This window comes from Montipora capricornis, chromosome 6 (assembly GCF_036669925.1).
Source record: "Montipora capricornis isolate CH-2021 chromosome 6, ASM3666992v2, whole genome shotgun sequence".
Classification (NCBI taxonomy): Eukaryota; Metazoa; Cnidaria; class Anthozoa; order Scleractinia; family Acroporidae; genus Montipora; species Montipora capricornis.
Genome location: NC_090888.1, coordinates 4,119,137 through 4,146,636, shown reverse-complemented (window position 1 = coordinate 4,146,636; position 27,500 = coordinate 4,119,137). Strand labels below are relative to the sequence as shown.

The window sequence follows — 27,500 nt, the reverse complement described above, 5'->3', positions numbered from 1 at the left end:
TTTTAAGAAGTCATTTGAAAGAAAAAAAAGCTAATATGAATAACAGTGGCGGCCATTAGCTATTATACGGGCATAACTTAATTACTGCCAAGACAAGAAGGCTTTGAGATGTTTCTACCCTCAGGTGAAGTTCACTATTATTGTATCTGTTCTCTGGAGAGCAGAAAAATCTGAGTAAGAAAGAAATAAAGATAAACCACTCTGGTCTTGGAGGTAAAATAATGTCATCTGCATGCAAGTTAAACGTTCTTTTTCTTTTTATCAACAGTTTCACCTGACTGTGTGACCTTGTTTTAGCAGACTATCCATCCCAGGTTGCAGTTTTAGGGTGCAGATATCAGAGCACTTGGATTCCACGAAATAGATGAAATGTAATTGCATCCTGGGTTTTACATGCAGACAGGCTAATATGATGGTTGAGTTTATTGGTTCTCTGCCCCGAGAGGTTTATCTTCCAGTAATGCAGTTTTCTCCTCTCGACAAAAACCAATATTAATTTTCTTAATTTGAATTGATTTGATTGGCAACTGGCAAATCAGTCCTAATTCACATCTCTTGTTATCGACCGTTATCATCAGCCACTTGATGTTCAGTTTTGGCACTTACGCTTTTGATGCTTCGTGTAAGAACTCATCATCAGTCTTCTTATAAGCTTCTGTAAGACACTTTTTAATTTCCCTCTCTCTGTTGGTGGTTTCTCCTAGAGAAAGTGAGAAAATGAAGGAAATTAATAATTTTGACTCCTTTTAAAACTCTCTGTCATCCCAAACATTTTCCATAATGTTACCTCAATTAAATTAAAGAGGAAAAAAAGGCTATGTCATTCAGAAATTATGAACAGACTGCACAAGAGGGATTTCTCTGGGGAGTGACGAACTTTTACAATGGATTTAAACACGAAGCCGCACTATAAAAGGGGGCGCTTTACGCACTGCTTTTGTTCAAATTCATTCAAGCACGACTGATTAATCATCCAAGATGGTGATCAACAAACAGCATCACAGAGACGGAAGCCCGAAAAGATATTTCTAGCGCAAAAATAGAAGGGACTGGGGGTTAAAAACAACATTTTATGACACAATACAAATGCATTGCCATAAAGAAGGGCTTTTCCATTGAACAAATTATCACAGAGCTCTCAGTTGCATCCATGCTTGATTGATACATCATTTGCATGTGCCTAAGACACTTCCACAACTTTTATAGTGCATCTTCGTGTTTCACTCATTCACTCCTCACGCACCGCAGGGTGTCTGGCGTTAGATTAAAATCTGTCAAGTCTCACTCACAGGAGTTGATGGGTTAAGTGCCAACTGTGTTCAGCACAGGGGCACTAATTGAGGGTTACAGTCTTTGACAAAACTCGTTTGGAAAATGTGATGCTCTAATTTGTCTGCCTGATAAAGATTAAGTTCTTCCTACTTTCCCCCCACCCACCATTCCAATGTTGGTTAAGAAACGTCCAAAGGATTGCACAGTATTTTGTATCACATTATCAACCTTGGTATGAGGGGAGGACCAATATACTTTTTGAGTGCACGTCAAATTTTGTTTAAGCTGGCATTTTTCCCAAGAGTTTTGTCCAAGATTGTAGGTTGTTTTTGTGGAGAAAGGAAAACTGGAGTACCAGGAGAAAAACCTCTTGGAGCAGAGCAGATAACCAACAAACTCAACCCACAAGCAGCCTGCAGAACAGGCGTGATTTTTAGCGTAAACAGAGGCGAAAGCGAGGCGAAAGCGAGGCGAAAGCGAGGCGAAAGCGAGGCGAAAGCGAGCCACTCACGCTTTGCGCTCACCTCGCGTTCGCCTCGCTTTCGCCTCTGTTTACGCAAAAAATCACGCCTGTTCTGCAGGCTAACCCACAAGTAGCCTGCAAGCAAGCTCTCAGACCTGCTTCTTCCTCCCACCCACCACTCAGAGAGATGCTTGCAGGCTAAACCATAACTAAGATAAAGTGACGCTGACTCTGGGAAACGAACCGAGGAGGTTAGGTATACGCTGAAAGCCTGCTCTAGTGACAAGCTATATGAATTACATGTAATTATCATCCAACTGTATTTATTTAGTTATTGTACAGAAAATGCACGAAACAAGTACAAATATTCCACAATATTGTACAGTTAGTTATTGTACACTTGGTTATTGTACAGTAGAGAACTTGTTTGACTAGTTTAGTCGCTGATGTTGCCCTGCACGCACAAATCTGTCAGACATTCTCGTTTGTTTACCATTCATTTGCAAAAAATGCAGTGCAAAAAAAGTTGGATAATAAATATCTTTAGTTACTACATATTTTGGTGTATAGTATCGCTGAGCATTTCTACAGCACAACTCGTAAAAATACTCAGCGATACCACAGCGATACTACACTGTACACACCAAAACATTTCTACAGCACAACTCATAAAAATACTCAGCGATACTACAAACAGACCTCCATTTAAATCTGTACTTCTCCATTTAAATCTGTACTTTTTGAAAGGGATTATTTTTCACGAAACATTCCGCTTGTAAACCAATCAGGAGGGCCTATTTTAATTGCGGTTTTCCCGACGGAATGATTCCGCCTTTCGACCAATCATGAAATTGTTTACAGAAATCAAATCAACCACAGACGGAACAGTCCGCAAGTTAACCAATGAGAAGAGGTCTTTTCTATTTCAATTAACACGTCCTCTGGCGTTTATTTTAAGCACAGCTTTTACCTTGTCACGCACTTAAAATCGTACAAGCGGGTTTTCAATTTGTTTCATTCCATGTATACCGTCGAATTTTCTTCGATTATAATCGTTTATTTTAAACTGCAATTCATCTCCTTTGCTTGCAGAAATTTTATAAAACGCAGATATTCTCTTGGGAATATTATAATGCGCTTTTGACTTGACAAGCCGATAAGACATCTACAGTATTTACACATCTCGTGTACATATCAAGCTTGTCTTAAAAATCTACACTCACGAGGCTTCGAAAAGTTGAAGACCTCAAATGTCTAAACCTTCAAGTTTAGTCTACAATTTCCTAATCTTCCTCTTGTGTGTGTATTTTGTATGGTTTATCTGTAGTTTCCTCTTCGGCGGAATGATTCCGCCTTTCGGCCAATCATGAAATTGTTTACAGAGATCATATCAACCACCGCAAGTTAACCAATGAAAAGAGGTCTTTCTGATCAATTTCAATTGACACGTCCTCAGTCCTCTGGTGTAATAAACTTAAAATCGTACAATCGGGTTTTCAATTTGTTCAATTCCATGTATACCTTCGAATTTTCTTCGATTGTAGTCGTTTGTTTCAAACTGCAATTCATCTTCTTTTCTTTTCTTGCTGTGATGGTCCAAAAGAACACTTCATTTGATTTCGCTTAGCACATGCAGAGATTTCATCAAATGCAGATATTCTCTTGGGAATATAATATGAAACATTCTGTCTGATAAGACATCCACAGTATTGACGTACATGTATCTCGTGCACATATGAAGCTTGTGTAATTAACAGGTTTGGAAAAGTCAAAGACCCCAAATGTCTAAAATTTCAAGTTTACAGTACAATTTCCTAAACTTCCACTTGTGTATGTGTTTTACTCGTAATTTTTTTTATATTTTATTTGTAGTTTCCTCTTCCGCGGAATGATTCCGCTTTTTGGCCAATCATCAAATTGTTTTCAGAGATCATATCAACAACAGAACAGTACGTAAGTTAACCAATGACAAGGAGTCTTTCTTATCTCTTCAGTTAACACTCCCTCGGATGTTCACTTTACGCACAGGCCAACCTACCCAAAAAGGGAGTACCGGCAAATTCGTCACTTCCTCTGATAGAATTTCAAAGTCACTCACGATCTTTTCATATGTTGTATTGTATGGTTTTCAATTTGTTCGATTCTATCTGCTAGCCGTGTCGTCTAATTTTCGTCAATTTTTTCGAACAAATTCCTAACTCAATTGGCAAATTCATCTCGTTTACTTTGCCTGTTGTATTCACGCGATGTGATGGTCCAAAGCAGCATTTTATGTGACGCAAAGAGGGTTACTTGATATTGAATGATATTTCATGAACGCAGTAGTTTTCTTCGTTTCACCCGAAACTTCCCGCTAGCTAATTTGGCCTAAAGATTTTCTCACTGACACCTACTTACGTATTGATATCCGATGTGTACATATCAAGCGGAAATTTCGTGTCACCAGGTCGGGGAAGGTCAAACAGCTCAAAGGTTCATCTTCTCTTGAGTGTGCGTTTATGTTTGATTGTTTCCAACAACCCTATGAATTCGCCAGAGACACTGTCTTTCAAAAAATGTCTTAAGTAGTAGGCTTCAAAACGATGGTTGTTACTTACCCGAGTCACTTTTTCCTGCCTTTCCTACCACAATCCTCTGCTCGTTTGAAGTAAATAGGCGTCCTTTACGTCGCATCTCGTTGCGTTTGCGAGGTAACTGGCGTTTCAGCAGCTACAGCAATTTACACTAGGTTGCTGTTAATTTGCCGCACTTCGAGTTCATTTGGTGCGTAAAATACACGCATCGAAAGCCCTGCACTAAATCGTTCAGTGCAAGCTGATTTGCCTTCATGGTGCAAAGATTGAGGGCCGGACAGGATCTACTGTTCGCGCTGGCGCGAAATGTGGCGCGAAAATGTATGATATAACAAATGTATCACAAAGCCATGTAATATGATATTTATTCATAGCCAGTTGTTAACACAGCCCGGTGGAGAACACTAAAGCTTACCATATTTTATTCACTCTGACAATGACAAACAGGAAGTTCCTATTTAGACCTCTTTGCAGTAATGAGGGCAAAAATACTCGCGCCGCGCTTCATAGCATTCTTCGGTGCATTTTTTTCTGGTACGTCACATACACCTTAAAGTGGGGCAATGTCACTAATCGACAGCCTGTTATCGCCTGAGGAGAAATTTCTCCTTTTTGATTTACCGGGCGATTGCAGAGATCAGAGAAAGGCAGCTAAGATGCTGTCTTACGCCTCTTTCAAACAATGCATTATTGTAGGATTCATTTGTGTTTTCTGTTGTCATATTTGCGATGCAAATGAAATTTTAAGTTTTTGCAACCTTTACTAGTCCCTTCCTAAAGGTTTTGAGGTTGCTTGGAATTTAATTTGCCGTTATTTACAGCAACAACTGGATCCGGGTTCTGGGCGTGCCATCTCAGAATTGTTGAAGCTGTCAACTGAATTTACGAGAGAACGAAAAGTCTGAACCCGGCAAAGTGGAAAGTCGTGGGAACGCCGATTTCATGAAGCTTGCGTTAAAGCAAATGTCGGTTCTTTTTACTTTTTATTTCAGGGATAAAAGATTGTCCGATGACTAAATGTGAAGGCCTGTATTTTGCATTTGCCGTACACCAGTTTTAAGGACGCCGCCTTTTCGAAGGCAGTCGGCATGCACACACACCCACACACTGAAACAAATTGACAAGTCCCTGATTAGTAAGACTCTTAAAAATTCCCTTTTCTTTGGCCTTATTTCTTTCCGCTCTTTTTTGATGGACGTGCTTCTTTCCTCCGCTTAATAGTTTTGCTTCTTTTACCAGCCTTTTGAAAAGTAACACTGGTTAGTGGTGACATTTGATGACCGTGGGTGTGAACTTCGGAACATCAGAAAGACAAATCATGACGAATCCTTGTTTCACCTGGCTCGATCATGGAGATTGCTGTATGATAGGTTTGCCTTCATTTGCAGGATCACATATAGTTATACTCCACAGCTTCCACTGCAAGTAGGCTATCTGATGTGGTCAACCAGTTAATCGTCAAGGGGAAATTTCCACTCACGGGTTGGATGTTTTCTTTCTTTTCTAACTGTCGGAGCAAGTTTTTGGTAATGCTACAGTTAGAGCATCAGGCATTATGCCCGCACAATGGGAAATTTTTTAAGCATAATGCAAAAAAACGTATCTTTCATTGATTTCGATGAAACGTCCAGTAAAATGTCTCTACAGGACTATATTGAGAGCTCAGCCAATAGAGAGATGAAAATTGAAATATGTTCTAGAGAGCGAACTGATCAGAGAGGGATCTAACAATCGAGTTTGGAGGTGTAAACTGATATGACTGTTATATAATTCCTTGACATCCGGAAATAATCTCCGTTACGATTTCTGTTACTTGCTGCAGTTTTTGGTCATTATAGTGAAAGATCGCAACCCGGTGAATCTTGGGGATTGTTCATTAAGTAACACAAAACGTTTCGCTTTCAATGAAAGCTGCTCGCCACGTTTTTGTCAGGGAAAGAAACAACTAAACAGAGACAGAAGCTACTTGACAATGCCTTATCAGTGGAGTTGGGGTTGGTTGTACCATCTTTATCAATAAGACGAAGGGAGGAGAAAAAATACATGTTGAAATTGAAGTGTGACTGAATTCCGTTAAGGTGTGATGAGCGGATATTAAACAACGATGTGCCTGGAGAGTAGTAACTAAAGCTTTATTTAACACGTGCATTTACAGCCCTCAATTGCTGCTCTTCATTCCATTTTTACTGTCTTTTCCTTTCTGGTCTGTCAAAAATCTAATAAAACATTCAGTGCATTTCTCAGTGATGAAAAGAAAAATTGATTTGTGAGTGGACTTATGGCGTCTGACATGTATGGACACAAGGAATATAATGGAAAGTTACCTGTTGTACTAGAAGGCGTTTCTGCGTTGTTTGTCGATGCCTGGTTCACAATCACGCTGTCCGTGATGGCTGGCTGTTGTCTTATGAAATCCACCGCCATGACCACTATATAGTCCCTTACAAGTTGACAGATAACATTCAGTAAGTCGCCACCACACCAAATGGCCGAAACTAAAATTCTGGGAAAATTGCTTAATCACTACTTGAATCTGGTAAGGTAATCCATCTGTGGTCTGGCCTAAACGTAGGTACAAAATGGAAAGGATTGAGTACATCTATTATAAAAATTGCTTAGAATAGATCATTAGCTTAAAAGTAATGCATTTCATAAAAAGAACTCACCCCCTCCCCCTTCTCCGCAAACGCGTGAGGTATTAGGGCCGTTTTTACGAGAGAAAATAAAATAAGCCGCGGCTTACATAAGACGCGAACACCGCATATAAATGGTACAAAATCTACCTTCACCGCTTTCGCAAGCCGCAGTTTGTCCTGGCCTGGAAGTTAATACTCGTATAAATAGTTCCTTTCGCGTATTATGTACGCCGTGGCCAGAGTGAGCCACGGCTTATTTTCACTCGTATAAACGGCCCTATTATGTTATCATGTAAAAGTAAAATTACACATTCAAGAGAATTCTGCTTACAGTATCTAGTAGGGCCAAGTGCCCTTCGATATACGCTCCCATTTCTTCCAAGAAGGAAGCCACTTGCTCGTCTGAGAATGTAAGCTGCATGATGATAAAAATTCATGAACCCCAAAAGAAAAAACTGTTTCATGTTTGAACGCCGATGAAAAACAGTTCTTCGATGATTGCCGGATATTTGTAGGGAAAATTGCCTTACTAATATTAACCAATCTGACGTGATTCCTCTTGGTCTAGTCAGATTCCTTTAACTTGATACTCAATATTGCGGTTATAGGTAACTCTTTTTGGTAACGGAGGTTATTTTCATATTTACCACACCACCAAATTATTTCTCCTCTGAACTCAAGTATCATTAGGATCACCAACTCAGTATATTATTACAATCAATAAGCGCTCATAATGCAGTATTTGCTATTCAATTTTTTTTTTCAGTGAAGGAAAAGAGATGCCAATCTAATCGAGTTAACGTGTAAGGGAATTAATTAAACCACTAGCCAAAAATGCAACCCACAGGGTTTTGCACTTCCCGTTATTTTGTGTTTCTTTAAAACATCAGAGAAGTGATCAGTTAACTCTAAATACAACAAGGTAAATAAAACATTGATCCTCGACCTCTGACACAGTCTATAGCTACAATGTAGATACCAGAGATTTGGGCCGATGTCATCTTTACAAAAATTACGCATTGTAGAAACTGCTTCTTCACATTTTATATATAACTTCAACATGCAAGTTACTACGAAAGACTTACAAGCAAAAATACTGCAGAGCAGGAACCGCTCGCTTGCGATCATTTCGTGTCGTGTCAGTATATACGTTTTTATATATTTAATCGTAAATTTAATTTAAACAGAATAAGTTTTGGCCAAAACCTTTGCATGTATGTAGAGTAAATTTAATGCAAATTTTTTACTTTGATTTGTCTGATCTCTGATCTTCTTTCTGGAGTATTTTTTAAATAGGCGGCACTGTTTGAAAAAAAGTATTACATTCACGCAATGGCCCTTTCGTTTAACGACGAATAATTCCCTTAATGTCTTCGGTTCATTGCGAAGAGTAGAGAAGAGCACCCTAAGATTAAGATTCTAGATTCTTTAATTCGAACCGGTCAGTGCCATTGGTTTTTGTTGTTTTCAACTTCATTATAAAGGAAAAGGAAAGGAAAAGAGCAAGCATTCTTCGTGGCGGACGGACAAAAGATACACATAATTATAAAGATCGGTCGAAAAGCGTAATGATTCAGCTGAAGAGGAAACCACAAATAAAACATACACACAAAACATTTGAGGTCTTTGGCTTTTCCAAGCCTGGTGAGCGTAGATTTATTACACGAGATATGTAAATACAGTAACTGTAGATCCTGATGTTTAACTATTGGAATACTTTTGAGTCAAAAGCGAGATATTCCCAAGAGAATACCTGCGTAATTTGATGAAATCTCTGCCTGTGTTTAGCGAAATCAAATGAAGTGTTCTTTCGGACCATCACAGCAAACACATCAATAAGAAAATGTGCAAGCAAAGGAAATGAATTGCAGTTTGAAATAAACGACTACAATCGACGGTGTACATGAAATTGAACAAATTGAAACCGGAATCAATAACACTAGAGGACTGAGGACGTGTTAATTGAAATTGATCAGAAAGAACTCTTTTCATTGGTTAACTTGCCGACTATTCCGTCTATGGTTGATATGAACAATTTCATGATTGGCCGAAAGGCGGAATCATTCCGCCGAAGAGGAAACTACAAATAAAGCATACAAAATACACACACAAGAGGAAGATTAGGTAATTGTAGACTAAACTTGAAGGTTTAGCCATTTGAGGTCTTCAACTTTTCCAAGCCTGGTGCGCGTAGATTTACAAGTCACGCTTGATACATGTATGTGCACGAGATATGTAAATACTGTAGATGTCTTATCGGCTAATAAACTATCGGAATGTTTCGAGTCAAAAGCGGATTATAATATTCCCAAGAGAATAGCTGCGTTTTATAAAATCTCTGCATGTGTTTAACGAAATCGAATGAAGTTTTCTTTCGCACAATCAAAGCAAACATACCAATGAGACAACGCAAGCAAAGGAGACGAATTGCAGTTTGAAATAAACGACTATAATCGAAGAAAATTCGACGGTATGGTTGTACGATATTTAAGTGCGTGACGAGCGTGTTAATTGAAATAGATCAGAAAGACCTCTTCTCATTGGTTGCGGACTGTTCCGTCTGTGGTTGATTTGATTTCTGTAAACAATTTCATGATTGGTCGAAAGGCGGAATCATTCCGCCGAAGAGGAAACTACAGATAAACCATACAAAATACACACACAAGAGGAAGATTAGGAAATTGTAGACTAAACTTGAAGGTTTAGACATTTGAGGTCTTCAACTTTTCGAAGCCTCGTGAGTGTAGATTTTTAAGACAAGCTTGATATGTACACGAGATGTGTAAATACTGTAGATGTCTTATCGGCTTGTCAAGTCAAAAGGGCATTATAATATTCCCAATAGAATATCTGCGTTTTATAATTTATGCAAGCAAAGGAGATGAATTGCAGTTTAAATAAAAGACTATAATCGAAGAAAATTCATGCATTCAGGCATTCATACTTGGAATGAAACAAATTGAAAACCCGATTGTGCGATTTTAAGTGCGTGACGAGGTAAAGGCTGTGCTTAAAATAAACGCTAGAGGACGTGTTAATTGAAATAGATCAGAAAGACCTCTTCTCATTGGTCAACTTGCGGACTGTTCCGTCTGTGGTTGATTTGATTTCTGTAAACAATTTCATGATTGGTCGAAAGGCGGAATCATTCCGTCGGGAAAACCACAATTAATATAGACCCTCCTGATTGGTTTACAAGCAGAATGTTTCGTGAAAAATAATCCCTTTCAAAAAGTACAGATTTAAATGGAGAAGTACAGATTTAAATGGAGGTCTGTTTACAGCGATACTACACTGTACACACCAAAACATCTAATAAGATATATGTACTTCTAACAACTGAGTGTTAGTTAGTGGTTTACTGATTTCTAGGAGATCAAAGTTCTTATCATGTACTGGAAAAGTTGTAGATTAATCTACTAGTATTTACCATCAACCTTTTGGGAACTTGAGCATGATATTCTTGTGCAAGTGCTCCGCAGCAAACTGAGATGCTCTGTGACCTGCATGTCCATCAAAAACACCATAGTAGCACATCCTTGTTCTGCAAGACATGATGGCCTTTTGATTAAAGATTAGAATTGGAGGTAATTGAAAAAAAGATTTGAACTTGCCTATCATCTCAAAAAAGATCCAAAGTATATAAGCTGCTTTAGAGACTTTTTTGAAGGCTCTTAAACATTGGGAAATCCATCCATTTTTCTATCATTTGATCTACCACCAAACAAGTGACGGGAAAGGTATACAATACTAGGTTGGCGTCACTCACTAATAATTTTGCATTGGGATAGTTCCTTGAAAACTGCAATGCAAAATACGTTATGACATCAGCCTGGTATTCAACTCAATTCTCTTCTTTGCTTCATGGTCATGCTAAGCCAAAATGAAATATGGTCAGTTTTCCCTTTCATCAAAGCCAACAATAAGTAACCAGTTTTTAGGAGAAAAGGCAAGGAAATAAGAACACATGATTGTTTGGGATGATACCAATGAATTATCAATGTAGCAGAAGAATTGCAATTATTTAGTGGTTGGGAATGATCATGAGTGATAACTGATGTAATAATTAAGCAAGAGGAAGACCTTACATCCCAGTAGGCTTGGTATCAAATTCTTCGACAAAATCATCAAGGATGACATGAGCATCTTGCATGTCGTCTCTTTCTCCTTTCCTTTCCGCAACAAAGCCTCTTAACTTGTACTTTGATTCTGAAGGAGAAGTATGTGCATGAATCATTGGCAAATTCTTCCAGTGTGATTGTCCATGCAGTAAACAACAAGTTTTCAGTTTTTCCTAAAAAAATCTCTTTATATGTGTTTTTAACCCTTTTTCCCAGAAGCAGACAACCCTAAGGATGTGACGTCACATTATTTTGAGCCAGTTGTAATGGCTGATTCAACTGATCAAGGAAGATGTTCCATAAAAACTTCAAATTGTGACGTTTCTTTTCGAAAATCCATTTTATGGACAGCCAGATAAATAAAGTTCACTAACCACCCACAAATTTCCCCCATGAGAGGCAAAATTAACAATCTGAGCTTTTTGACTGGTTAATTTGATTGTGATCAAATTTCCAATGATCAATGACTCCTGTCCTGATCAATTATGGCAATGGCAAAACTTGAAAACCGAGAAGGATTTTGAGATTGCAGAGCTGCATAAATGCAATGATTTTGGCAAAATCCTAGCAAAATTATCAACTTTTCATGTGCCCAAGGATTGGAGGCGAGTGACCTTTGGAAGTGGGAGAAATTCGGCTAACTTCTGAAAGCAATTGGCTGTAAGTCATCTTGGAAGCAGCATGCCTCGTCTATTTATATTGTATGTGAACATGCATCGGATCTGAAGGGGAAATCAAAGCATCCCAAGAACCTATCAAATCACTCGGTACAACGCAGAAAATAGTGGATGAGTGAACTTTATTTATCTGGCTGTCCATAAAATTGATTTCCGAAAAGAAATGTCACGATTTAAAGTTTTTATCGGCCGTTACCTGTGAAGGGTATGGTTGAAGCAGTTTACTCTAGCATAGGGTATATAAATTGGAGCATTTGGGTCTAGAATAGGGTATCATTTTTCACGAGACTGACCAGTTGGTTGAAGATTTTATCTAGACTAAGGAAACCAGGAATTGCTACTCACGACTCAGCCTAAACAGCGTTGATAGATGATTATCATAAAAGGCTACTGGATATTATTAACAGTCAAAAATCGGGACTCAGACGGAAATCGGTGGTATTAATACTGGTTAAAATCAAACAATTTCTTGTCTTGATAATGCATACGTACGTGCTTGGCATTGCTGGACAAGTACGAATAAATCCTTTTTTAAGAAAGAAGTGATTGTGGTATAAGGTTTTGTTTTGGCGTTGCTTTAGACTGTGCTAGTGACCTCAGTTTCTGGAAAACAGCTACTCTAGGATAGGAGTGATTTGTGGAATTTACTCTAGTATAGGGTAGGAAAATCTAGCTGAAACTAGCTCTGGTATAGGCTAAGGGCTCGAGGGTCCCAGCAGCACATCCCCACCCAGAAATTCCTAAAGTAAAGCGTGGGGGGGGGGGGGGGGGGAAGGGGGGGTTCCCCAAATTTGAAAGATTGGGGCCTATTATTGAAAGGATAACGTGTTTCCTTCACGTTGGTTTTTTACTACCGGTGCACGAAAACTACAACTGATATTTAAATGACAACTAGCATTGCAGTCATGGGTTCAAATCCCGCTGGAGCCACCTGAACTTTTCAGGTGACTAGATAAGAGACAATTGCTTGTTCTATAGGGGTAGTCCGTAGACCAGGGGTCCATGTTTTGTATACGTCCTGCATGGACTGCATGGTAGAGCAATGCATCACAAACGAAAACTGACGTCTAAAAGGTCCTAATTTTCACTCCTATAAAGAGCAGTCTGACGTCTATCGATGTAAACCTAAATAATTCGTGATATTTACCCACAAAGGATCTTTTGCTTGGCAGCTCATTGCTGTCCCCACTTTCATGTTTTCTTTTATTTTCTCTAGTTTCAATTTCTGGAGTTGGAATATCATCATATAAATTTCCGGTCGAATTGGCGATCCCACCTTCACTGGCTGAAAAACAGAAAAAGAAAGAAAGGTAGCAATACTAAAAAGGCTACGTCCTAAAGAAACAAGAGAGCAAAAAATTATCGAATGTTCTTATCATACTTGGAGGCGGTAAGTCTCCGAACAAATCGTCCATTTTTAGATAAAGCGTTCATGTAAGGTACATAAGACGTCCCATACGTAAAAACTTTTGAAATTTATATATACCGCACAAAGTGTCCCTCGACACTATCCTTCTACCTCGAACTACAAGGCTAGGTAAAACTAGAAGACTGTTGCTGTGGCAGAACGAGGGTAACTTAGCGTAGATGAGGGTAAAGGGGATTAACGTAGGTAAACGGGAAAACCTGAAATAACAATGACCACAACCAGGTTTTCTGAGCCCGCGAGACTGAGCACCCCCAGCAATCCATTGTTGTAACGAAAACCGCTAGTCAGCAACCTACTATAGGTAAACGTACATTAATTCTCATCTACCCTAAGTTAACCACGTTTATCCTCATCTAACCTCAGTTGACCACTTTGTACCTCGCTGACCCTCATCTACCCTAAGTTACCCTCGTTCTGCCACAGCAACAGTCTTCAACTCTTACCTAGCCTCGTTCTACCACATTATCTCTCATCTACCCTAAGTTAACCACATTTACCCTCATCTAACCTCATTTGGCCACTTTATACGTTGACCCTCATCTACCCTTAGTTAGCCATGTTATACCTCGTTAGCCTTTATCTACTCCAACTTAACGTCGTTGTTCCACGTTTATCCACTTTTACCCTAAGTTAGCCACGTTTATCCTCATCTACCTTAAGTTATCCACTTTATTTAACAATTATTCCATGAGCGCGCGGTGGAGACGAGATGGTAAATAGCCAACGAGGCGCGTAGCGCCGAGTCGGCTATAACCAGTCTCATATCCAACAAGCGCGAATGGAATAATTGTTTTATTAAATTCCTTAAACTCTGAAAGTTTGGAAGTACGAAATACGAGCGAAAAAAGGGAGAAAATCCTAGCAAAAGCGAAAAAACTTGATGAAGATGCGATGTTGTGTAATACCTGGTGGTCAGACAAACGCAGGCTCATCACAAAAACATTTCTTACCTTTTTGCGTAGTTCTAAGCTTCGAAATTGATCCAAACTTTCCCCAAAAACGTTTTTCTTGTGCTTTATACCAAGAGAAATTTCGATTTCTGGCGTAAAAAACTTTAGCTTAGCAACGTTCAGCGCAATCATTTACCATATATGGTCAAACTAAGGTATATGAGCTGATAACGGAGATTGAGTGAACCAATCAGAGCACGAGAATTGCATTATCCGAGGTTGAGAGTTTAATAATCCTTGTTAACCTTTAAATACCCTAGGTTAACCTCGCTCTACCACGTTTACCAACACTTACCCTAAGTTACCCACGTTTACCTCATATACCCTAAGTTGGCCTCTTTATACCTCGTTGACCTCCGTCTACCCCAAGTTAACCTCCTTCTATCAGGTTAACCCTCATCTACTCTACGTTAGCCACGTTTACCCTCATCTACCCTGGGCTGGCCACATTATAACTCGTAGACCTTCACCTGCTCCAAGTCACCTTCGTTCTACCAAGTTAACCACGTTTACCCTCATCTACCTTTAGTTAGCCACTTTATACCTAGTTAACGTTCATCTACCCCAAGTTAGCCTCGTTCGATCACCCTTACCAACATTCATCCTAAGGTAACCACCTTTACGCTTATCTTAAACTGTTGGAGCTTTCGCAAATTTAAACTAACACTGTGTTAATATATTAAGTGGCGTTTCAATTAGTTTATTTATTGGCACCTTTGGAATCAGATTTTTTGGCCTTAATTGAGTTTTACACATGTGGTTTTACACATTTTTCTGGAGTGGTAAAGGCGACCTTCAAAAAGTTATGATAAATGATTATTCTGTTAACGGCGGCCTAAAAATGATCGATTTTGTTTTCTTTCAATAAATCCCTAAGTCAAGTCGAAAGTAATTAGATAATTACTTTGGTTTATGATTACTTCACTCTGTGATTTTTTCGCGCCATTTTTTCAACTAATCAGAAGTAAAACCAAAACCAATCGTAGCTCGCGCTTGCACATTTTCACGCGCTTTGTGTCGGTTACGTGTAATTACTTCGGGTTAGATCACCGCTGCTGGGGCCCGTTTTTCGAAAGTCCCGAGACCTTTTCGGGCCCGAAAAGCCATCTGTGAAATTGCCAACCGCTCGTTTTGGAAAGCCGATCTTTTAACATGTTTTTAAGGTAACAAAAAGAAAAATAACTGTGCAGTGTGACGAATTAAATCTTCTCCGTTCTTGAGATACAAAGGTAATTGTGACAACCGAAAATGGCCCGTAAAGTTTCGGGACTTTCGAGAAACGGGCCCCTGGACCGGACTATAAACACGCAAAAAAAGAACGAGGCCATTATCCAGCCATTTTGACCGAACGATCTTGGTCAATAAATGATTTATTATATGGATAAAAACACCAAAAAAATGATCTTTGATCTTGCGGGATCAAGCGAGAAGTCCCGAGCGGGCAGTATAGCCCCATCTTGAAAGCCCGGGTAGCCAATCACCGCGCAGGATTTGGTTCATCTTGCCCGCTCACGCTCATTAAAAGGCACTGTATTGTTTTATTTTCTCTGAGTTTAATATGGTCTCTTTTAGGGGTCAAAAAAACGCCTGGGCCACGCACAGATTGGTCTCCTTTAGGGGTTTCATTTAAAATTTCCGAGGAGGTAACGAGGTATAAAGATGTGGGTAAACGAGTGATGAAGTGGCCAGCTTACGGTAGATGAGGGTAAGGGGCGTTCTCGTAGGCAAACTTGGTAGACGGATGGTCTGAAAGGATTCATGCTCAAAGTTGTTTTGCGTGGGACGTCTTAAGGGCCTATTAAACATAACCCATTTTTGATGAAAGACGTATGAAGCAGCAATAGAATGGTCAGCGGCTTTCTCATTGACACCCAGAATGCATTTCGAGGGGTTAAATACAAAATGGCGGAACACTTTCTAATTTACTTGCGTGTGGTGGAAATTTGCTAACAATACGAAATAAATACTCTGTCACGCGCACCCCTGACTGGGATGAGAAGATTTAGCTTCCACCTCGTCAAGAGCAGTTCAGTCTTTATACTTCGTCGACGAGTGTTTTCATATTACAGTTTGTGTATCATGGCAGACAGCGAAGCGAAACCTTTCTTGGTGGAGTATGCTTCACAGGGACGAGCGAAATGCAAGACTTGCAAGCAACAGATAGAGAAGAGCTCCACGCGAATAGGAAAATTGGTTTCGAATCCATTTAGCGACGACGGAGGAATGATGAAGCACTGGTATCATGTACCTTGCATTTTCGACTCTCTGTCAAGGGCACGAGCGACAACCAAGAAGATCGACTGCACCGATGATTTAGATGGCTTTGGTGACCTCAAGAACGATGATCAACAGAAAATTAAGAGCCTCATAACAGGTTAGGAACGTTTCTATATAAATGATTAATTTGAAAGACCGAGGTACAGTAAGGCCTAATTAATTATAAAGGCCTTTGGCAGGGTAGCTTCTTTACACTACTTCATGGTTGAATAACACACAGGCGCCCCAGGCTCAGTGTTAGCATGGCCGACAAAAATATAAGGATTTGTTTGGGAATCCTGATAAAAAGCTTAAGAAGATTATTATATGAAAAAAATCTGAATTAAAAAGCCTAACCTTATTTCCACTGTGGATAGCTTCCTTCCTGTGTGGTTATTTTCCAGATCCGACACCTTCGGGAAGCTGTTTTGTTGCATTATTCACCACCTGACGAACCTGCTCGCAGGACTGCTATCGCGTTGATGGTGGGTTGAGTTGAAAGTTCAACCTTTGTCAATTGATTCTGATGTGGAATTGCGACCGTGGGAACATTTTATCCAGGACTATTTGACTCAAATTGGTGGCTCCTGAGAATTTAGGTTCCAGCCTTGGGATTTTACGGGTGTATTACCGTATAACGGTTGACAACCCAGAAATTGAAAAATGGCTCAAATTGTGTCGGATCTGGAAAATAACCACACAGGAAGGAAGCTACAGTGTGTATCCACAATGGCAATAAGTTTAGGCACCGGTGGCTCAGTTGGTTGAGCACCGGGCTGTCACGCGGGAGGTTGTGAGTTCAACTCTGGCCGGACCAACACTCAGGGTATTTAAATAACTGAGGAGAAAGTGCTGCCTTTGTAATTACATCTGCAGATGGTTAGACTCTCTAGTCTTCACGGATAAGGATGATAAACCGTAGGCCCCGTCTCACAACCCTTCAATGTTCATAATTCTGTGGGACGTAAAAGAACCCCACACATTTGTCGCAAAGAGTAGGGCATGTAGTTCCCAGTGTTGTGGTCTGTCTTCTGTGCTATATCATGGTTGGGAGGGTAAAAGGGCGCACTTAATTTGGAGCTTCGCTCTATTGTGCGACCCCCACTGCAGCCCTGTTTCTCTGTTGTGGTGAAAGTGATTAAATTAAATTAATTAAATTGAAATTAAATTGAGATTTTTTTCATATAATTATCTTTTTAAGCTTTCTATCAGGATTCCCATACAAATCCTTATATTTTTGTTGGCCATGCTCACATTGAGCTTGGGTCGCCTGTGAATAACAATAATACAGCGTTCCGGGATAAGTGAAGTGATAATCCAAACTACCAGGGCTCGAAATTGCGACCAGTACAGTCGCATTTGCGACTTAATTTTTCCCTTTGCGACTAAAACATCTGGAGAAGTCGCAAATTTGCGACTTGTTGTCACCTTCGCTCTTTCGAAACAAAAGGGTTAGCAGTTGCCACTTTTGCTACTACTTTCGCTAAAATAAATAAATAAATAAATGAGTAAATAAATGACAAAATTGTTTTGTTTCTCACTGTGAATTTTCTCAGATAGCGTAGAGTAATTTAGCTGCGATGTTACGTGCATAGCTCCATTCCTTCGATCATTCGCCATTTTCAGCGGTTTCTTTACACACAAGTATTGCGGGCTCATATTTTTTTTGCTAAACCGCTGACAAAACGACTAAAATTTGCAAAATTGCGACTAAATTTTCGTATCTTGTCGCAAAATTGCGACTGGATTTTTTCGTTAATTTCGAGCCCTGACTACGGTAATTAATTTAGGGTAATTTTTTTATTATTACTTTCAGAATTAGCATCCAAACATTCTCCATCACCTAAGAAAAAAGCAGTACAATCCACCCTCGCATTTGGAAAAACAAAACCTTCTACTTCGTCAGCATCTCGGTTGGAATTTAAACAAGCAGCAGCATCCGGTGAGGGTGGCAGTGGCTCTTCGGGGGCCAAGATTGCGAGCTGTGATGACAGTACCCAGGATAATTCATTTAGGGATTTCAGAAAAATTTGTCTTAAACTTGCCGAAGAACCAAGCTACAATGCAAAGACCAAGATTATGGCTGACTTCTTTTCCAAGGGGTCCTCTGGAGGTAGGCCAAGATGAAAGATGCACATGATGACCACCTGCAGGGTTACTCTTTCAAATTTCTGAGACAATGCTAGAGAGATCCTTGGTTTTGTGACTTCCTTGTTCAAAACCAGACAGAGGTTGTTACTCTCTGGACAAAGGACACAGATGTGTGTCGTACTGTAGGTTTGATTCCAGTCATTCATAATTAATTAAAGTGAATATGAAAACAAAGTAATTTTTAAAATGCAGATTGCATAGCTGGTCACTGTGATTGGAACCTGAAGGTCCTTGATGTATTCTCTACGTAACTTAAAGGAGAAGTTCACTCCTTTTTAATCTATTAATAGGAAAGTTCATGAGGAGATCAGCTTTTAACCAAAATTTCAATCTTGAAATAGCTTTCAAACCTTCTGAAATCCTTGTTAAAAATACACACGTGCAGGCTGCCATCTTGGATTACACGTGACGTCGTGAGCTCAGCTGATCTCACTTTTCTCAAGGACTTCACAAGGTTATAAAGCTATTTCAAGATTGAAATTATTGGTTAAAAGCTGTTCTCCTCATGAACTTTCTATTAACGGATTAAAAAATGATGGCCATTTTGGAGTAAACTTCTCTTTTAAACAAAACAGAGTGTTTTTCAATTTAAAACAATCTGTTTTTTTTGTCTCAGATGGCTTTACAGGGGATTTACTACTGTGGGTGAAGATGTTACTTCCAGGAGTAAACAAGAGGGTGTATAACTTGCAAAGCAAACAGCTAATTAAACTTTTCAGCCAGGTACATGTAATAAAATTAATATAAACTTTAAAATACATGTATTGCCACATTTAAGACGTCAGTGATAAATACAGTGTACATTGTATCAAGCTTAAAACTGATGACTCTCTATCTACCAAGATTTGCCGGACCTGCCCGTAGAGGAAACCTAAATTTATTTGTTTTGCAGCGAGGTACATGTAAACATACGTGTACGCAATCAGAGCCATGCATTGGAATTTGTTTGTTGTCATAATTTTTATCACAGTACAGCTACAGCTGTACATCATAAGTTGTTGGAGAGTCTAAAGTTAAGTTTTGTTAAATGGCTAGAAATTCTACGTGGGCCCCTCAGCCCTTCAACAATTCAGTACCAATATATTAACGACTTGAAAAATGAACTGACGGTGGTACCGGTAACATCCATTCATCTATATGGGAAACCTCATTAACCGTAGCTCCTTTATACATTAAAATTGATCCATAAATTTTACCCAGAAGTGACAAGATGGGCACCAAAAAAGTAGACAATATTAGAAAGATGTCAAGGGACTCAATTTTTTTGTAGAACCAGTGACATGTTATTGCTCAAATTCTTTTCTGTTTGCCGGGAATTTGAAAGTGATGTGGCAAAATATCTTGACAAAGATCTCTTCTGATGGTTAGGAATGCAGGCCTTCAACTATAACAAATATTAACATAAAGCAAACATGGCTTCTTTTTGTATGCAGATATTTGGTTGCAGTCCTGATGATATGTTGACAGACTTAGAAAAGGTTTGCTCATAATGTTATTAGTCGCAGAATGATATGACATACATGTACATCTATCACAGTACAGTTGGTACCGCTCGAAGATAAGCGAACAAAGCAGAAGCAAAATTACCGCGTGCAAACACGCATAAAATTGTGTAAATTGTATACACGTTTGTCCCTTTGTTATTCATAACCATAATATTATTTTGCTTTTCCTTTTATTGTTTATCTATTTTCCTGTATACATGTTACTGTAGGTATTTCAGTCAAGCATTGTCACTGGTGAAACCAATATTCATATCAGAATTTATTATGCTAAAAGTGATAATGTTGAAATATTAACTGTTGAATTTCTTCCCCTCTGAAAGGGTGATGTTTCAGAGACAGTTCATACATTTTTTGAAAGCAGTACTGTGGTAAAGCCTCTTAAAAAGAGCTTGGTTTCCCTTCAAGAAGTAAGTACTTGTAAACAGGATCAAACGTTTGAACCTTGTCATTAAAAATGTAAAAAAGAACTTTGAGGCAATGGAGAGCTGGTTCTCTGGCTGCTGATGAGATGACACAGTTTTATTGATGAGTGCATCTTGATGTTGTAGGTTGATGGATTTCTTGATAAGCTGAAAAACTTTACCAAAGAAGATGACCAGCAGAGGGAACTGTCAAAGATGGCAAGAAGGTAAGTACTGTAGAAATATCCTATTCAACTGAGAAAAAAATGTGTGAAAAGTGATACTTATTATTATAATTTTGCTTATTCTTTTTGTAGATGCTCAGCAAATGATCTTAAGTACATCATTCGACTGATCAAACATGACTTGCGGATGAACACAGGAGCCAAACATGTGTAAGAGACCGGCTTTTGCTGTTACCAGTAAAGTTAATTAAACTAAAAAATGTGATATATCTTTACTGTGGAATTAAACGGAAATCAAACTAGCATTGAAAAAGCAAGAAGCATTTCAAATATACCCAGCAGCATTTAAGAAAGCAAATTTGAGGGAGGCAACATTATTAATAACTTGTTTTGGCTGTTTACAAAGCCTGAATAAGTTGAATTTGGGGCCAGACATGATAAATCAACTTCCTGGTCAGAGCAAGATTTGAACTTCAATGCTCAACGCCAGCATAGAAATCCAGTTCTGTGACCATTTTAGGTTCAACTTTCAGTAGCTTATCTACAAGAAGTGGTTCCTCTACTGGAATCACAATCAAATTTCAAGTCTGTAGCAACTACCTTTTCAACATTTCTTGCAAGTACAGTACCTTAATTTAATTAATTGTAAATGTATCTTTTAGTTTAGATGCTCTTGATCCTGATGCATATGCAGCGTTTCAAGCATCTAATAACCTCGCAGATGTTGTTCAGCGATGCCAGGAAAAGAAAGAAACCAAAGCTGGTGCTCTACCTGGGATGAGCAAGAAACTGAGCATCAGAGCCTCTCTGATGACACCTGTGAAACCAATGCTGGTAATGAAATCTCTAGTTTCAGAAAGAAACTGTAGTGCTGCGTCAGTGGGAGAGTGAAACAGCATAAATTTGAGTTGATAAAGGTCGAATTACCACTGTGAAAGATTTGGAAAGCTGGCGTTTTGAACGTTAGCCCTTCGTCAGAGGAATTGTGGGTGCTGTTGGTTTTTTTGGCATTGCTGCAACCTGGTTCATTCCTTGCAACTAAAACCCGCCGAAACCCACAATGCCAAAAAACCAGTACCCACAATTCCTCTATTCGCTCTGACGAAGGGCTAATGCTTGAAAGGTCAGCTTTCCAAATCTTTCATGGTGGTAATTCAACCTCTATCAACTCATTTGATAAAACCACATTTATCAAGGAGGCAGCGTGGCCCAGTGGTTAGGGCGCTTGCCTTGAGATCCGGAGATCCTGGGTTGAAGACATGTTCTGGCCACTCTTTGAATTTGATCCTGGTTGTCCCTCGTTCAACTTCCCATGTGCACTTTTAAATAGCCAACTGATTTGCCACCGGCCAGTTAGGATTCTTAACAGTTGCAGTTGTTGTTATTCTGTTCCATCATTTTGTTGTGTTTCATTGGCCCTAAAAAGCCCCTATGGGGAGCAGTCAATCAAGTATGAATTGTATTGTATTGCATTGTAAATTTTCAATATTCTGAAAAGTCTGAGTTGTGTTGACTTTATTCTTCATCAATATTATTTGTTTCTTTTATGCTACTACTGTGGTGTTGTCAATGCTGGTAGTACATTCTACATTTCTTTGACCCTAGTGAATATTGAACAAGGATCTTAATTCACGAGGTCAGGATCTCAAAAGGTTTCCTAAAGATCACTGATGAGAATTTTTAAGGACCGTGGGAAGTTAAAGGTCTTTAGGCGTGATTATTCATGTGCAAAGATGTTAAACATCTTAAAATCTTTAAAGTTCCTCAAGGACAATAAAGGATCCATTTTGAGCTTGTAATCAGATACTTCTACATCTTATAGTTTAATAAAGAAGGTCCATAGAAGTACTGTATTTCCATGTTGGCAACTGAATAATTATCAGTCTTTCATAGCTTAAAACAAATGGTACTACAAAAAATTGACTTAATGTTTCTCCTTGGGTAAAAAGTTTGTCACATCCAATAGGCAGGTAAGCAAAATTAAAGAATTATCATTATTTCATAATTATTATTGCATGATAGCCAAAATGTTTATAAGGAGGTATGGGCATTGTGTAGAAACATGTCAGTATTCTTTGGCATGCATTGTGCTGATTATATTGTCATGCTAGTGTGAATTAGTTCAAAAATGTCTGATTTCAGGCAGAAGCTTGTAAAAGTTTTTCACAAGCTTTAAAGAAATGCCCCAGTGGTATGTTTGCAGAGATAAAATATGATGGTGAAAGAGTGCAGGTTTGTATTTTGATCTTCTTTTGCTATTGTTGGCATTCAATGTCTGGTCCATTCAATTTTTTTTATGCTGATCAAAGTTTTGTTGATGTTGAAGGTTCACAAGAGTGGCAACGACTTTCAGTTTTTCAGCCGAAGCCTTAAGCCAGTTCTTTCACACAAGGTTATAAAAATTTGTATTGCAAATATATATGAGTGATGTTTTAGAATTAGATGACTAAATAAAAAGACACAAGATTCCCTGCGACTCTGAGTTTCGTGCGTATGCACTCATCAGGCAGATTTAATAAAGAACAGACTTATTAGCTAGCTACATATACGGTACATTGTACATGTTTACGATAAGTAGAACAATGGGGTTCTAATTACAATGGGTGAGAAGGGCGGAACTGTTACAAAATATTCAAGCAAAAGATGTGATTTATGCTTAGCAGAAAACCTTCATATAATTAAACGCAGCAACAACAATCTACTGAATAAACGATCCGAGCTTGTATCCAAATGTCGACATGAAAACAAATCTTATCTCAAGAACAATTGACGCTTATCCTACACAATAGCTATTGTATTGCGCTTGTTTAAGCTTAGCCAGTCTTACATCACACCCCCATATTTTGTAATAGTTCTGCCCTTCTCACCCATTGTAATTAGAACCCCATTGTTCTACTTATCGTAAACATATAGCTAGATAATAAGTCTGAACTTCATTAAATCTGCCTGATGAGTGCATACGCACGAAACTCAGAGTTGCAGGGAATCTTGTGTATTTTCATTTAGTCATCTAATTCTATACACCGCTCTACACAAATGTGTATTGAGCACTCTTTAGCAGTGTTTGCTACAGTTTCTCATGATTATGAGTGATGTTTTAAAGTTTCTAAAATATAACTTTCAAAACATCAGAAGCATCTACATGTACTAAGTACATTGCAGTTATTCTGAAGTTTTAGAGAAGATCATATGATTTTTTAAACAGTACTACAAAACACTGAACAAAAATAAATTTTTTGATCAGTCATCATCTTAATCTAAGCAAATAACCAAAATATTATACAAAAAACAAATTGCTCTATTCCTTGGAATGCTACATGTACATGTACCTACTGTCTGAGGTCTAATATTGCAACAAAAATACTACGTTTCTCAGTTGAGTACGGCACTAGGAAGTTTCATGACAAAGTTTCAACGTTTGAGTTCCTATGTAGTCAAGGGCAACTTTCTTTGTTTCCAAGAGTAACTTTTAGGGCCTTGACTTCATGAGCGATGAAGCCCGCCAAAATCTTTGAATGGTAATGGTTAAATCAAACTGGTGACCTTTACCAGTTAAATGACATCAAAACCAAAAAGTTGCCTTATAGTTTGGAAACGAAGCAAGTTCCCCCTGAACAACATGGGAACTTTAACGATAAACTTTGTCACCAAACTTGCCTCATGTCGACTCGACTGAGAATCGCAGTATCCATGTTTTCAGAGCAGGAGTGTGAAGCACTGTGCTTCTGTTTATACAACATGGAAAATCAAAATGGTATTGGCTTTCCTCATTCCAGGTGTAAGTTTTCCTTTGGAATGTTCATTGCCAAAATACATGTTGTCTGTAGTCCTAATAAAATGAATTAATTAAATTATGCTTTGTATCGAAGGTGGATACAAAACATGAATGATGTGTCCAAAAACTCTGCCTCTTTTAAGAGACAATCACCATGGGTGACCTTTTTGTCTCATGACAGTGTCTCTTTGTCAATATTAGGTAGCTCCCATTAAAGATTTTCTCCCAAAGGCCTGTCCCCATGGCAACAGCCTAATATTGGACAGCGAGGTAAGAAAATATACTCAGTCTGATAGTGGTACATGTAGAAAGCTATGATTCATTCAAGCTTGCAGTTTGTGGGGCCCTGCTCAGAAAGAAGCAACAAGAAGGAGATGTAGATTGGCAAAATTTGAAATGACAAAATAAATTATAATGGTAAACCACAAACAGCAGGCTGTAGCTTGTCATAAGAACGTGAAAGTTCTTTTATTCTAACTTGCTTTGACGCTTTGTGGATGTTTCTTGATATCTGAAGCAAACAGACAAGCAAGTTTTAATATTTAATTTTTGGCAAAATGCACCTGTCAGTCCCACATTTTCCACAAACCATACAGCTAGCTGTTAACTTAATGCATGCTACCCCGAATCTCACTGGTAGTAGAGAATAAAGAATCGTGATGAAAGATACAGTAATGCTACATTTATGCATTGGGAAGTAAGGAGACCAATATTGGCTGTTTATGGTCATAGCAGGATATTTTTTACCTGAAGCAAGTGCATTTGAATGCAGGACCCTACAATGTAAAACCTGTAGCTATGTTGCCTTCTGGTGTTTCCAACTGTATTTGCCGTAAAGTGAACAATAAATTTTCTGTTCCTACATGTATTTGCCTCCCTCTCCGGCCTTGTGTTCCACTTAAAGAGTTGTGTCTAACAACAGACAATTGATTTTTATCACTCAATGAGGCCAGTTTAGGGGTGAAAGTTTAAAAATAATAAATTAGGCTAGGCTTTTCCCCCAATTTCAATTGAAAGTGTTAGTACATTGTAGTCTTTATCATTTTGTTGAACATGACACTATTATTATGTTTCTGTCTTTATGAATAAAATAATTACTGGCAATATTATTTGTAAATAACATTAAAATATATTTATAAATAATTAATGTTTTTTTATCTTTGCCCTCATTGGACCATGTACATTGTAAATATCAAGGTTGTTTTTAAATTATTTCCTTTTAATAGGTGTTACTTGTTGATACCAAGACAGGCAAACCTCTGCCATTTGGTACTCTGGGAATCCACAAAGTATGTAGCAAATGTAGATTCTTTGACAACTGGAAACAAAAGAAACTGTTTTCTTAGTTTCTTTTTTTTTTGCAATATGTTTTGTCATTGTGAAATAATTTTAAATACTGTACTTATGCAAGCTGCAATCCTGGCAATATACCTCAGAGTCTTATTGCCTCCTTTTCTGCTTATCTCTTGAATTTTACAACACGAGGCTGGTACTCAGTGGGCCCTTTATCTACTGCAATAATAAAAGCAATAATTGATAAAATAATAATTAATATATATTTTATCAGTTAGTAAGGAGTGTGAAAGCCAGTTGAAGTTTGATTGTTGACATAGCACATAAAGTTCACATTGTGTACCGGTTCAAATATTTTTTACTGTTGCCCTCTTTGCCTGAAAGACTGCATACTTATCTCTTTGCTTCATTAATTCATAGAAATCGGCTTTCAAGGATGCAAGTGTATGTTTGTTCATCTTCGACTGTCTTCAGTTTAATGATGAAAACCTCATGCAAAAGTAGGTTTAATACCTGTAGGAGAAAAACGATCAGTTTTATTGACTGAACAATCTTTAAAACTGCTATTTCTCAAGCTTAGGCAAAAAAATGTTTAAAACCCTCAGATGAGTTGAAAACTTTTCCCTTTTTGTTTTTCTCTTTGTAACAGTCTTAAGCCTTGTTTTAGAGTATGATAAGGAATGTTAGACACAGAAGATCAAAATTGAACTGGTGTGAAAAATTGTGAACCAAAAAAAGAAAAGATTTGAATCACAACACAATATTTCCAACTGATTTTATTAATAGTCAGTCACTAGTATGGGTTCTTTTAAACCTACGTACCTTTAGTTACAATTAACCCGAACTCACGGTAATTTAAGTCGTGTTCATCTGTTTTAACGTTAATTTTCGCGCTGTTAATTAAGTTGTGCGTTAATTTCGGCGACCTTACATGAAGTTACCATTGTTTTCCCCCAAATCTGTGACACAGTCCAGACCTAGCCAAACAATATATTTTATTCGCGCACTTTATTTCACATCAATCTTCCACACTAGTAAATCTTTTACTGTACTTCAACTACATTTTCTTCATGTTCTCAACAAATTCTTTTTTATGGGAGGGGGGTGGGTGAATGTAGCAGATGCGTTTATTTCCCACATTTTGAAAATTTAGCCTCTCTTTCGCATTAATAGCCTTTTTTGGGAAGCAAAATTCCCAACAAATCGTGTTAATTTCAAATACATTTGGGCCCAATTCCATTAGTAGGGCTAACACTCACATGGTTTACATGGGTAGAATATAGCACTTCTTCACATTACGCTCAAATAGCTAATTTTTTTCAATGAAATTGACTACCCTGCTCTCTATTTTCTCCTTGTTCCGAGATGTTTTCGTTCGTGGGCACTAGCTTTTTACCTACCTTTACCGTAATTTCAAACCATGCATTATATTTTTCTGTACAATCATGTTCACAATTACATGACTTGTAGTTTTCCCTGGGAATTCCCTTGGTAGATTTTACTGTCCAACACCAGACGATTTTACTCGTCAATGGAGGCCGTTTTTAACAACCTCCTCTTTAAATAAAATTTATTATCCATTTTCTTTGTTTTCCAGGAACATGAAAGAAAGGCGTCAAATCTTGGAGAAAAATGTCACTGTAATCCCCAATAAAATAATGCTGTCAGAAACAACTTTTGTCAAGGTACAAATACAATTTTCGTTTCCACAAGAGTAATTTTGTGTTTAAAAGTGAAGTTTTTCGTTTCAAAAATATGTATTACATGCGCTTCTGGAGGCACCGTGGAACGCATTACATGTATTAATTTTTGT

The 27,500-nt window shown here is 38.3% G+C and overlaps 2 protein-coding genes across 2 annotated transcripts in view; one reads left to right on the top strand and one right to left on the bottom strand.

Annotated features, from left to right (window-relative positions):
• Window positions 1-13,189, bottom strand: part of LOC138051239 (integrin-linked kinase-associated serine/threonine phosphatase 2C-like) — a 27,782-nt gene extending 14,593 nt beyond the window's left edge. Inside the window, exons 1-5 of the mRNA XM_068897400.1 lie at window positions 13,124-13,189; window positions 12,890-13,027; window positions 11,033-11,153; window positions 10,382-10,488; window positions 607-700 (exon numbers count right to left, since the gene is read on the bottom strand). Of these exons, the coding sequence (XP_068753501.1) occupies window positions 607-700; window positions 10,382-10,488; window positions 11,033-11,153; window positions 12,890-13,027; window positions 13,124-13,157 (494 nt within the window). The 5' untranslated portion in view covers window positions 13,158-13,189. The remainder of the gene's footprint in view (window positions 1-606; window positions 701-10,381; window positions 10,489-11,032; window positions 11,154-12,889; window positions 13,028-13,123) is intronic.
• A 2,817-nt stretch (window positions 13,190-16,006) lies between these two features.
• Window positions 16,007-27,500, top strand: part of LOC138051326 (DNA ligase 3-like) — a 26,157-nt gene continuing 14,663 nt past the window's right edge. The window contains exons 1-14 of the mRNA XM_068897516.1: window positions 16,007-16,495; window positions 18,194-18,490; window positions 19,145-19,251; window positions 19,962-20,006; window positions 20,354-20,440; window positions 20,582-20,661; window positions 20,752-20,829; window positions 21,282-21,453; window positions 22,762-22,851; window positions 22,946-23,011; window positions 24,596-24,664; window positions 25,621-25,683; window positions 26,108-26,187; window positions 27,285-27,372. Coding sequence (XP_068753617.1) covers window positions 16,114-16,495; window positions 18,194-18,490; window positions 19,145-19,251; window positions 19,962-20,006; window positions 20,354-20,440; window positions 20,582-20,661; window positions 20,752-20,829; window positions 21,282-21,453; window positions 22,762-22,851; window positions 22,946-23,011; window positions 24,596-24,664; window positions 25,621-25,683; window positions 26,108-26,187; window positions 27,285-27,372 — 1,704 coding nt within the window. The 5' untranslated portion in view covers window positions 16,007-16,113. The remainder of the gene's footprint in view (window positions 16,496-18,193; window positions 18,491-19,144; window positions 19,252-19,961; window positions 20,007-20,353; window positions 20,441-20,581; window positions 20,662-20,751; window positions 20,830-21,281; window positions 21,454-22,761; window positions 22,852-22,945; window positions 23,012-24,595; window positions 24,665-25,620; window positions 25,684-26,107; window positions 26,188-27,284; window positions 27,373-27,500) is intronic.